The 12,301-nt window shown below is 34.5% G+C and overlaps 1 protein-coding gene across 2 annotated transcripts; it reads left to right on the plus strand.

The window, feature by feature from the left end:
* The first annotated feature begins 2,433 nt into the window (after positions 1-2,433).
* Positions 2,434-11,635, plus strand: LOC113872985 (outer envelope protein 64, mitochondrial). Of its 2 annotated transcripts, none has more exons than XM_027510912.1 (13): positions 2,434-2,843; positions 2,919-3,071; positions 3,164-3,288; positions 4,220-4,345; positions 4,777-4,959; positions 5,136-5,280; positions 5,458-5,626; positions 6,016-6,150; positions 6,261-6,458; positions 9,899-10,026; positions 10,104-10,155; positions 10,482-10,551; positions 11,189-11,635. In XM_027510912.1, the coding sequence occupies exons 1-13, from the start codon at positions 2,596-2,598 to the stop codon at positions 11,269-11,271; spliced, it is 1,815 nt and encodes a 604-aa protein (XP_027366713.1). In that variant the 5' UTR covers positions 2,434-2,595; the 3' UTR covers positions 11,272-11,635. The 2 variants fall into 2 exon arrangements, 1 of the variants encoding a protein (XP_027366713.1); XR_003505926.1 differs by having other exon boundaries at positions 2,495-2,843; positions 10,438-10,551; positions 11,189-11,603.
* Positions 11,636-12,301: the final 666 nt, after the last annotated feature.

Raw genomic sequence — 12,301 nt, forward strand, 5'->3', positions numbered from 1 at the left:
TCATACTCGTCCTTATCTTATTCCTTTCTTATTTCATTTCTTTTTTCATATTTTCTATCTCATCTCTCTATATTTTACTTTAGTTCATTAGTACATCATACATTAATCAATTATTGCCGAGAATAGATCACCCTCAGACTCAGTCCATAACATAATGCATATATACTCAGAATACGAACTATATATATCATTAAACACCACATTATACTTCAAACATCATAAAAACATATTCTCATCCAATATATACTCAAAATCACACATTTTCATAAACACAAACACAACAGTTTCTTATTAACAAGATAGAGCTCTCATTTCCTTAAAAGACAAGTTTGGTGATGAGAAAGTGAGAAAAGGATGGTTCACGAACCAAGGTAGTTCTACACCTTATAGAAAGAGTATTTTTTGAGTAAAAAGGAAACCGAGAAGATAGGAGTGAAAACGAGGAGTTCAAACTTTTGAGATACTCACTGATGATTCCGTAGAGTCGAAGTTTGAGCTTGGATTCAATGAAGTTTTGGAGTTTCTAAAGCTTTTCTTTGTAATAGGGAAAAGAGAATTCACAGAATTGTTAGAAAACATGATTTTTGAAGATGAAATAAAATTTTCATGTTGAAAATATTTTAAATACCCCTCAATCTCGTGCGTTCTCGCTTGAGCGAGGACAACTCGCTTGAGCGACGCACTGCTTGCTTGGGTGAGATACATCTCACCTAAGTGAGTTTTGCAGACAATGGTTTTTCAATGTTTTTCTGGTATGCTCGCTTGAGCGAGATGACTTATAGAGAGTATAATATTTTTCTTGTGAGTCCTCGCCTGAGCAACTCATCTCGCCTGAGCGAGATTTCAGCTTGCCTAAGCGAGATCCCTCTCGCCTTAGGCGAGGTGACAGTTGAGCTGAATTTTCCCTATCTCGCTTGAGTGAGAATTATCTTGCTTGAGCGAGAATGCCCTGAAACATCATTTTCCTGAGCGCTCAGTCTTGCTTGAGCGAGATTCCCTGCACCACTTCTTCTAAAACTCTTCATAATTCACTTCTAAACACATCCTAATACTATTTAATATCAATTAAAACATAATTTTCTAAATAATGAAAAGAGGGTGTTACATTAGGCATCTGCTTAAGAAGATTAAATTTATCAAATTCAGCCATGCATATAGGGAGGCCAATTTTTGTGTTGATAGGCTTGCCAAATTAGGCCTTGAATTGTGTAACCCTTTCTCTTGTTTTGACATGGCTCCTTTGTATCTTTGACCTTATTTTAATTTAGACAGTATAGGTTTGTTCACCTCTAAAATGAAGTCTTAGTTGTGATGTCTTTGGAGTTTTAGCACTTTTGTAAAAAAAAAAAAAAACTGTTTTATCGAATAAGTTATTTTTAAATATTAACATTAATTGTAGTTTAAAACAATAAATAATTATTTTAATTAAACATTTTTTTAACTTTTGCTCTCTCAAGATATCCCAAATTGTTTAAAATAATACAAACATTTTATTATTTTTTTACAATTAATGTGTGATTTTAATCTTTTAGAAGTTATTTATTTAATTTAACATGTTACTTCTTTAATTATTATGTATTACTTTTCTTTGTTTAAAACACTAAATTTTTTATAAATTGAATTGATTAAATAATTTTATATTTTTTCTTAAAACTAATAAATCAACTATTAATTTTCATTTAAAAAAATTTCATTCTTTTCTCATCTTGAACTCCCAATCTCATGTATTACTAAATACTTTATTTTTAATATTTTTTAATTAAAATTTTAACTTCTAAATCATTGTAATTTCTTTTCTATTTTAAATTCATTATAAATGTCTAATTATTTGAATAACAAAAATGAAGTTGAGACTACTTTTAAGTAAAAGAAAAGTTAAATATGAAAGAATCAAATTTCTAAACAAATAGATTTAATTTGTTAAAAAACAAAACTAAAGTCACACGGTTTTAATTAAAAACAAGGGGCAAAGGGTAATTAGCCTAAAATGAAAACAACAAATAATCATACTAAATAATCATTTATAACAGGTTTTGGTGTGTCTATTGTTACTTCTAAACGATTGTTATCACTCGTACTTAATTTTTTTTTTGTTTTAAATATCTTTTCTCATTTATAATGATATAAACTATTTTATATAAAATCTGAATAATAATAAACACATAACAACGATAATAAACACTTTTACATTGAAAATATTCAAGATCATACTTAAAGATAAAAATAAATTTGGAAATCGGTGTCATATATAGACTAGAGATATAAGTTTAAAAAAAAAATTTCTTAAAATTATTTTTAAAATTTCCCAGATCATGTAATTTATTTTGAGATATTTTAATTTTTAACGTATAATAATACAAAATAAAATAAATAAATAAAGTTTTAAACTGTATCTAATTGTCTACTTGATAATTTACTTCTTGAAACGAAAACGCACACAACACACGTAATAAATATTGGCGCGGGGGGCTCTGGCATGGTGTCGTCTTGAAAGTTCATTCGGGAGCCGCGCACGATAGCAATAGCGTTGATTACCTTTCTTCCGTTCGAGCGTCTCTCTAAACTAAAACCCTTTCTGTTTTGTATAATCAATTAATGATAATGTCCAAACCTTTTAAACTCATCAAAGACAATGCTTCCAACCCTAAACTCTGGCTCCTTCTCGGAATCGGACTCGCCGGCGTCGTCGTTCTCGCTGAGACTCGTCGGCGACGGAAACCCAAGCCATCCAGAGACCACTTCGGTGCTTTCGTCGACCGTTTTGAGCTTCTTCCCTTCCCTCAGCCTGCGCCGCCAAACCAAATGCAACCGCTCTCTGCTCTAACCTTTGCCATCAAAGACATGTTCGTTTCTTCTCTCTTGGCTTCCCTCTGCTTCGTTTTTTGCTCTGTTTCATTCATTTTTCATGATCGTCGCAGATTCGATGTGAAAGGGTACGTGACGGGGTTCGGAAACCCTGACTGGAAGAGGACGCACGAGGAGGCTGGGAAGACTGCCATTGTCATCACTGCTCTCCTCAGAAACGGTGCTACCTGTGTTGGTAAGACCGTTATGGATGAATTCTCGTTTGGGTATGTAACCTTTCGTTTTCATTTGTCACTGTTATTTTCTTGTGATCTCGTTTACTTTACTCATTCTGTATGGAATCTGCGTGGCGTGGCAGGATTTCCGGTGAGAACAAGTTTTATGGAACGCCAATGAATCCTAACATGCCCTGTTATATCCCTGGAGGCTCTTCCAGTGGTTCAGCTGTTGCAGTTGCTGCTGGCCTTGTTGACTTTGCTATTGGTAGGTTTACTTGATCATCGTTCTTTTTTAATTTCCTAATGTGTTTTTCTTAATTGTTACTAGCCTGCCTATACAGTTCAATATAACAATCAACGCCTGTTTCTTGTTTACCGGCATAGGGCCTTGGATTCCTGGAAAGTTTCCTTTAAGCTTTCTGGGTGTATAATTTGGTCTGTTGCTCAGTTTAAGTCATTTGATTTGTACTGTTAATTGACTTATTTCCATGTCCCAACTTTTCTTAAAAGTGGCGTTTCCCTCATTGTACTTCATTTGCCATAGTCCTCATACGGATCATTTTTCTACGAGAACATCACGATGTATCTGTCAATTTTCAAGTGTTTGGATTGGAATTGATGTTTTGAATCTTAATTTAGTTAGTAAGAATTACACGGCTGCTTCATTTGGTTGCTGAGAGGAAGGAGGGAGCATGCAAATATGATTTGAAATCATAAGGCCACCTCTTCAACCAAAGCAGCTGTAAGATTCAAATTTTGAATTCATTCTTTCTTCTTAACCTTTTTTTTTTTAAAATTTCTCATTAAAAAAAAATTCCATATAGACATATACACTTTTCTTCCTTATTCCTAATTGGAAATCTTATTCAGTGGTAAAAACGAGTTTAAGTTTGCCTACCTTTATTGAAAAATCAGTTCCATGGTGGTTGTGATCTATACACATTACATGCTGATAGTTGAATGCACGAATTTCTGGATTCCAACTCATAGTTTATTACTGTGTTTGCGATCTCTTTCATATTGTATTGCAGCATGACTTGCTGTGCATAGTCTATTTCTTTTTGATCCATGATAGACTTAATGGACACTTACAAATTGCAATTATATAATGCTTATAAAATCTATTTGCTTGGATTTTGTCTCTCAAGTATAGTTGTATAAGTCTCTGAACATGGAAAAATATTGTGTTTTTATAGGTACTGATACAACAGGCTGTGTGAGAATTCCAGCAGCATTCTGTGGTATTCTTGGGTTTCGACCATCTCATGGGGTTATATCCACCATCGGGGTTCTTCCAAATGCACAAAGCTTGGACACTGTTGGTATGATGCTTAATTATGTGATTTTGTTGCTTTGCTTTTAAATTTGTCCTGTATTATGAGGTTTTATTTCTTAGAACTATCCACATATACCTTTAATTTATCTCTCAAAAGTCATCAGATTCTGCATCATCTTTTCCATGTGACAAGTGTTACATGGAGAAAATTAAGAAATTAAATACATAGGTTAATAAAACTTACAGATGAGTCCTATATAACAAAATATGGTTGGCAATGCTTTCTGAAATCAATGTGATATGTCTTGCACATATGCTGAAGGACTTGGTTTCCATCCCAGTGTAATATACCTTAAATAGAGATTACTGCTCGGTGTGTTGAGTAGGGACTACATTGTTGCTCTTGTTTGGTACACAGAAAGTTGTAGTATTTTCTTCTATGCCTGTTTATTCCTTTATTGCTTAATTACATTGTAGGATGGTTTGCCCGGGATCCATCTGTCCTACATCATGTTGGACTTGTTTTACTTCAATCGAATTTGGTGGAGCCCAATAGGACAAGGCGTATTATTGTCGCTGATGATCTTTTTCAGTTATCTAAAGTTCCTTCACAGAAGACAGTATACATCATTGGCAAAGCTATTGAGAAATTGTCTGGTTGTAAGTTTTCAGACCTCTGAAGACCAATCTATGATTCTTTCGTACACATACTTAATAAAATTATTTAAGTTTGATTGTTCATAAGGGTAAAAGCATTCTGAAGGTCTTGACCAGATGAAAAGCAAATTTGTGTGTATTATAAACAATGAAATCTTTTGGTTCTTCTGGTTGTGTAGATCAGTCTCCAAAGCATACGAATCTCTGCCAGTATATTGCTTCTAATGTGCCCAGTCTAAAAGGGTTTCGTGAACAATCAACACCCCAACAAAATGGACTATCTGTATTGAAAGCTCTCACTTCGGTTATGTTTTCTTTACAATGGTATTCTAAATTATCCTTCATATTTTATCTTTGGATTTATGTTGTATTGCATTATAGTTAATGTTTTTCATATAGCTGATGACTAATATACCCATTTTTTTAACAAGTATATTCCATTTTAGATTTTTGTTGCAGGCCTTATATAATCCTGTATTTGCAATTTTGTATCTGCTCCAGGTATGAATTCAAAACCAATCATGAAGAATGGGTTAAATCTGTCAAACCCAGGTTAGGGCGTGGTGTGTCTGATCGTGTTATTGCAGCCATGAATACTACACATGATAATATAAAAACCTTGTATAAAGTAAGAACTGAGATGCGAGGTGCTTTTCAACGTCTGCTAAAGGTACTATAGTATCTGCAGTTATTTCGTCAATAATGCTCTAGTGTAATGGCATAAAGTTTCAAATGATGTTAAATTTACTACACCAAAAAAAAAAAGGAGTCTAATATGTGGGTGTCAACCTCCTTTTCCATTTTTGAGTTTTTGGTATTGAAATTGACTTTTCTTAACTTGTTATATACAAGGTTAAGAAAAACATGAAAATAAATTAGGAGTCCAGTATTGCATTTTCATATCAATTTTGGATGAAGTGGTATGTCTTCTAACATGGAATTTCATTAACTTGGAAGATGACCAAGATATCTGGTTATTATGAAATGGCAAATAATTTTTGTTAAGCCTACTGTATTTGTCCTTGCCATGCACTTACATCTGTTTTGACTGTTCCACAGGATGATGGAATACTAGTTATTCCCACTGTTGCAGACAATCCATTAAAGCTTAATTCGGAGAAAGGGTTTTCTTCTGAGTTTCATGACAGAGCTTTTGCTTTATCTAGCATTGCTAGTATCTCTGGATGTTGTCAGGTAATTTGATATCTTTAGGCTCTGAAGAATGAAAGATATTTTCCCTCAATTTTTATTTATTTTGCTGAAACTTCACTTGAATTTTATATTGATTTTTACATCATTGACAGGTTGCAATTCCATTAGGATATCACAATGATTGTTGTGTTTCTGTTTCATTCATCTCAGCACATGGAGCTGATAAATTTCTTCTTGATATGGTCTTGGATATGTATGCAACTCTTCAAGAGCAAGCTAGTGTTGCTTATGCTTTGCCACTACCAGATAGAAATGGTACTGTGGAAACTTCTGAACTTTTGAAGGAAAAGGTTAGTTCTCTTTTAGCATTTTGTGTTCGACCAGAAAATATAGAAGAAAGTTTGAGAGAACAGTTGCTGGATAGAGGCAAGTCCAAAATATGATTTGCATATTCTAGAAAGAAGGGACCGACCGTAAAAGGTCAAGATGGCAAACAGTTAGGCAGTCTAAGTCTTTGGTAGTTAGACAGTATAAAAGGGGAGTGAATAATGGAAAAGAAGGTAGATTAAATACCCTAAATATTGACTTTTAGGTAATTTGGGGACTTGGGATGCCAAAACCTCGAAGTCCTCAATGTACTCTTCTATTGAACCCTCCTGTTTCAACAAAAACAACACTCAAACGGATAGTCAAGATGACCTAGCCAAACCTGACAATCAAAGCCTACTTGAGATTGTCGCACATAGGTTCTTCCTCCTCTCTCCACAAATTGAACCAGTGTATAGTGGTTCTTTCCATGCATAACTTGGCCAACTTCACCTTCATTGCTTCTGTTGTCTCATGTACCTCAAAGTAAGTCTTGACCTTGCAAATCCATCTTGTAGGATTGATCAAAAGCTGGAAGTTTCACCTTGGGTTGGACAAAGGAATTCCTCAAAACTAACACACCCCATTTGCTAATTTGGTGAGGCTCTATTACTTTGATCTTCTCTAATTTTGCAAAATTTCTGAATTTCTCTAAATAACATTTGTTGCATCACCGCATTTCCTCCGTTGGTTTGCTAAACGCTGTTTGTCGCTTCACTTGTTCATGATAAGAAGTCTGTAGAACAACAATCGCCGATTCCACTTGCTGAACCCTAGATTTGAGGACATCGATCCTCTCACTCATTCTTGTTGACATGGGAATATATCTGGTAGGTTGGACTAGTTGTTAGGATCAATGTTGTCAAGATTGGGATCCTACTTAGGAGCGGGCGGGGGTAAAAGATTGTAAATTGTAGGATTATAAAATAGATAGTAAGATCCTATAAATGGAGGAATAGAAAATAGTATAGATGAAGAAATTAACCTGTAAATCACATAATTTAACAAACAATTCATGACATTTTCTAGTTAAGAAAAATATATAAATATATAACAATAAAAAACAAGGAAATAAATAAGATTAAGCCTCTAATTAAATGCCTTAAAGTAGCAAAACATTAAAGACCAAATAAAACTAGAACTGGATAGGGAAAGATTTAGACAGAAAAAAAAAGGAACAAAATAGTTTAGAAACCAAAACCAATAAAACACAGAAAAAGATAAGAATAGAAAAAGAGAAAAGGACAATGAGAGGAGAACAACTTGCGGTGCGGGACAACAACAAAACAAAAGGAAAAACAGAGGTAGAAAATGCAGAACAAGGGTCGAAGAACAGTGGTTTGCCAAAAACATCAGAACTTAGTTTGGAAACACCAGCTGCTCACCGGAAAGCCATCGAAGACCACTGAGTTGATGGGTCACACAGTATTAGAGGGTCAGAGAAAAGAGGGTGCAAAAATGCGAAGAGGCGCAATTGGTTTCTTTAAACCCATTTAAAGTTTTTTTGGTTTTGACGTAAAAACTCCAAAATACTCCTAATACATGGTTCTGCAACTTCAAAAAATTGGGACAATTTTGTGCTTTTAAAAAACCCCGGTCTAATTGCCAGGCTCAAGCTACTGAGCGTTCACTTGAACCTGGCAACGGTCTTTGACACATCTATTAGCTGAAGAGGCCTAACGCTGGTCTTTTTCTTCTTCAAATGACTAGCCGATGTAGACTATATCCATAGCCTTTCATATTAGTTAGGGTTGTGTCCTTAACGAATTTTTGTTTGAAACTCGTTTACGCGAATTGATCAATAAGACACGTGCAGAAAGCTGCAGTCTCCACTGCTGTAGTATCTGCCACAGCTGCGATACTGAAATGCCATGCAACATGCTTGAAATAGCAGCTGACCACTGCGATGCGACACCATTGTATTTGACCCCCCCAAAAAAAAAAAGGATTGGATCTAATTGCAGATCCTACAATCTTATGGAGAGAGATCACGATTCACTGTGATCCCAACAGGTTCTGATCTTACATGCGATTATGATCGCTGAGCCTCAAGAAGATCGTAGGATCATAAGATCCTACAATCTTGATTGCAGTTTTGACAACATTGATTAGGATTCAAAGATAAGAAAGAAAAGATAAGAATAAAATAATGAGATTGAATCTTATTGCTCAATCAAGAAAGAATCAAAATTTACAAGCAACTCCCTACCTTCTTTTTGGTTATTCACTCCCTTTTATACTTTCTAACTAAGACTTAGACTAACTTCTTAACTGCTTGCCAGCTTGACCTTTTAGGTTAGTCCCTTCTTTCTAGAATACACATACCATATTTTGGGCTTACCTGGGCCTCTATCCAGCTACTGTTCTCTCAGATTTTCTTCTATATTTTCTGGTCTAGCATTTTGTTTATTAGGATCCCTTATAAAATTTCTTTTGTAAATGTCTATCTTGTAAAATCCATGAGACTTGATTAATGATGAATGTGAACTTGAATGTTGGGTTCTATGACTAATGAAGCCAACCTAGAGCTCCTGATACTTGATTTGTGGGTTCATGGTCCAGCTTGACTAAATATATATTTTTTGTTATGTTTCTACGAATTTATAATTCTAATAAATAATTATGAATCATTTAAATTGTAAAATTCATTTTTTAAACATTTTGAACATTATAATTTGAATCATTCCAAGGAAAATTTTTAATTAATCCTGAGCTCAGTTTCTAAAGCTTGACTCAAGTTGAATTTAGTAGTTTATGTTTAAATCCTATCCTATCTGATGTTCAGAAGCAAGAGATTGCTTTAACTGAAAAGGGGTTTTGATAAGTCATGTGTGATACTCTGATGGATGACAAGGTCTGACTTCAGGAAATTAAAAATGTCATGATAAAAGTGACTTCGTTGAGATTTGAGTGAAAAAGTAATGGCTCTGGAAACACTTGTCTGTGTGTTTAATATTACGTTTAAATTATTATGTTTCAAATTGTTTGTTGGTTATAATCTGCTGTGTTGTAATTTGAGAATATTATTAGAAGGGGAGGTTTTCTGCTGCTTGTTAGTATTTTCTCAGGGTTCTTTTGAACCTTTTTGTGAAAATTAATGGTTTTGAAGTTTGTGGTATTATTCAATCATTTGTGATTGGAAGTCAATTATTTGTTGAAGTTTTTCTTGAATAACAAAAGGATTATCGCATTAAAAAAAAAGTAAAAATTTCAGCCTTGAGGAATCCATAAAATGTTGTCATTATTCAGTACATGTGTGCTGGGATCAGTGTGATTTGAGAGCAGCTTTTGGTTTAAAATCTTGGGTGGATAATTGAATCTAAGCTTCTCAAGAAGGGTATATTGTTATACATGGGGAAAAGGTTTTGGAACGGTGGTAGGTTTTCAGAATGTGCATGGATCACTAAAAGAGGCATATCTTCAGGGAAATGTCGCCTTCAAAGGAAGGCTGTGGAATAAGGCTATCAATTTCTACACTGAGGCTATCAACTTGAACGGGATGAATGCAACTTACTACTGCAACCGGGCTGCTGCTTACCTAGAGTTAGGATGGTATGGGGTTTTTCCTGTTCTTTTAAATTGGTAGTTTCACCATTTCTGTGCATAATGTATACTCTGGGACTATGTAGCTTTCAGCAAGCTGAAGAGGACTGCGATAAGGCCATATTACATGATAAGAAGGTGAGAATATGGGCATGTGATAGTGACAAAAATAATGAAAATTTTTTTATTCTATAATCTCATGTATAATGATGATGATTAAATTATTATATTTTTTTATAAAAGAACTGTGATGACCATAAGTCATTGGTAAGGTCTTCCTAATAAAATATGCTAAATGTTTATCTTCTAATACATCAAAAGGCTGGTTGCACCTGTGGGTATTTATCTTAGGAGCTTATTTAATTGTATACTGGATTCCAATATACATTTCTTTAGTTTTTTGACACTGTACATCTATAGCACATGAATATCATTCAAGACTGTGCATTATTATTTTAATGCAGAATGTGAAGGCATATCTGAGACGTGGAACTGCTAGAGAATCCCTTCTTCGATATAAGGAGGCTCTAAAAGGTGTGTATCAATTTTTAAAAATTGTCTTGCGTGTCATTTGAATCCAATTTGGAATGCTGTGAGAGTTCTTGACAAGGATATATCTCAGAACAGCCATCATTTGTCAATTTTGATGTTGTGTAGGCTGTCCAACAATGTTTGAACTTTTTAATATCTAAAAAGTTTGTTTTCTTGATTCTGAGTTATGGATCCTGTAGAGCATGCTGATAGTAAAAACATATGCAACAAAACTATTAACTACAGGAGATGATACAGAGTCAGGAAAAATTATATTTAAATCCACTTGGTCTGTACTTATTTTAGTCCTTTAGATCTTTTCATTTTTGAGAAACTGTTATGCTTGGCAAAGTAATAAGGGTAGGTGAAAAAGGTTTCGTTTGAGGTAGAGCTCTCCAGTGTAGATATTAGGATGTCTTAGTTAATACTCAAAACTTGCACTGATGTAGGGCGAGCTTTATCTTGTGTCCAGTAATAGCCATTTTTGCTTTAGTTTAAACAGCCAACTCTTGGCTCATTGTTCACCATTACCGTGAACTTTTATCAGTTTATAAGGTGTATTCAATAATTTTTTGGATTATGCACCTTATTTATTCTTAATTTTGTTCCCTTTGCTTTGTCATTTTCTCATACCATGCAGATTTCCAGCATGCTCTCGTTCTTGAACCGCAGAATAAGACTGCTAGTGTTGCTGAGAAAAGACTCGTAAAATTGATGAGTTGACACACGGTGTTCTTTCAACACGACCTCCTGCTTGAGAATGTAATTGGCTGTGAAAATATGATTCTCCTCCTTTATTGCACTCTTTATGCCTTCCAAATGATGAAGGTAAATCGCAGACAGAGAAGATGAGCCTGCCGATGGGATGCTCCATTTTTTGGTCTCATTTGGGCATTTTGTTACAACAAATCTTGTTTAATAATGCATTTTGGGGGGCCGTTTGATTTATAATCGTGTAGAATTGATTTAATGAAATTGATTTGAGCTGTTAAATATAATTGATATATGTACATAAATGAATTTAAATTACATATTTTTAATTCAAATATGTATTTTCAATTGCGATGTGTAAATTGATTTTCTAACTGTTAAAAAAAAAAAAAAAAAAAGCCCCCAAGTTTGGACCTACACATGTTGCGTCACCTCTCCCTTTCTACCACATAGAAGCCTCAAGTTTGAGCCTTGTGTCATTAAATCACATGTTATCCGAGTGTAAGGATGTTAATATAGATGAGAACTACACCTTTTTCTCATAAGTGGCTTTCCAGAGGAGGGAAACGAAAATTGTACCTACGTACTTTCTTGGTGGGGAAGATATCAAAAGGGCAGTATTTTCCTAAGGGATCTTTCATGTGCCAAATGGGTTACCAACCCTGCTGCTCCGGTAAGAATCCTTGATCCAAAAACCAAATTTGGAAAGGAGGATGGGGGAGCATTAGAGATGGAAAGTGCAGGGATATGGTATGATAATTGGCTTCCTAATTCACTGGTCTTTATACATTGGAGTCTTCGCAACACTTTGGAGAAGAATGCTCCAATATGTTTAAGGAAATGGAAATGGGACCTAATTGACACTATTTTTGTGCTCTTTGAAGTTGCATAGATCAAGGATATATACCATTTAGCTTCGGGCTTCCACGAGGTATATTCATAGCATTGGGCAAGAAATGGCTAAGACTAAGTTAGATATGCCTCATGCCATTATTTGGGATGCCGCATTCATCAGCTTGGTCCTTTCTCAAATGGTGTAGCC

This window comes from Abrus precatorius, unplaced genomic scaffold, assembly GCF_003935025.1.
Source record: "Abrus precatorius isolate BTA unplaced genomic scaffold, Abrus_2018 Scaffold10, whole genome shotgun sequence".
NCBI lineage: Eukaryota > Viridiplantae > Streptophyta > Magnoliopsida > Fabales > Fabaceae > Abrus > Abrus precatorius.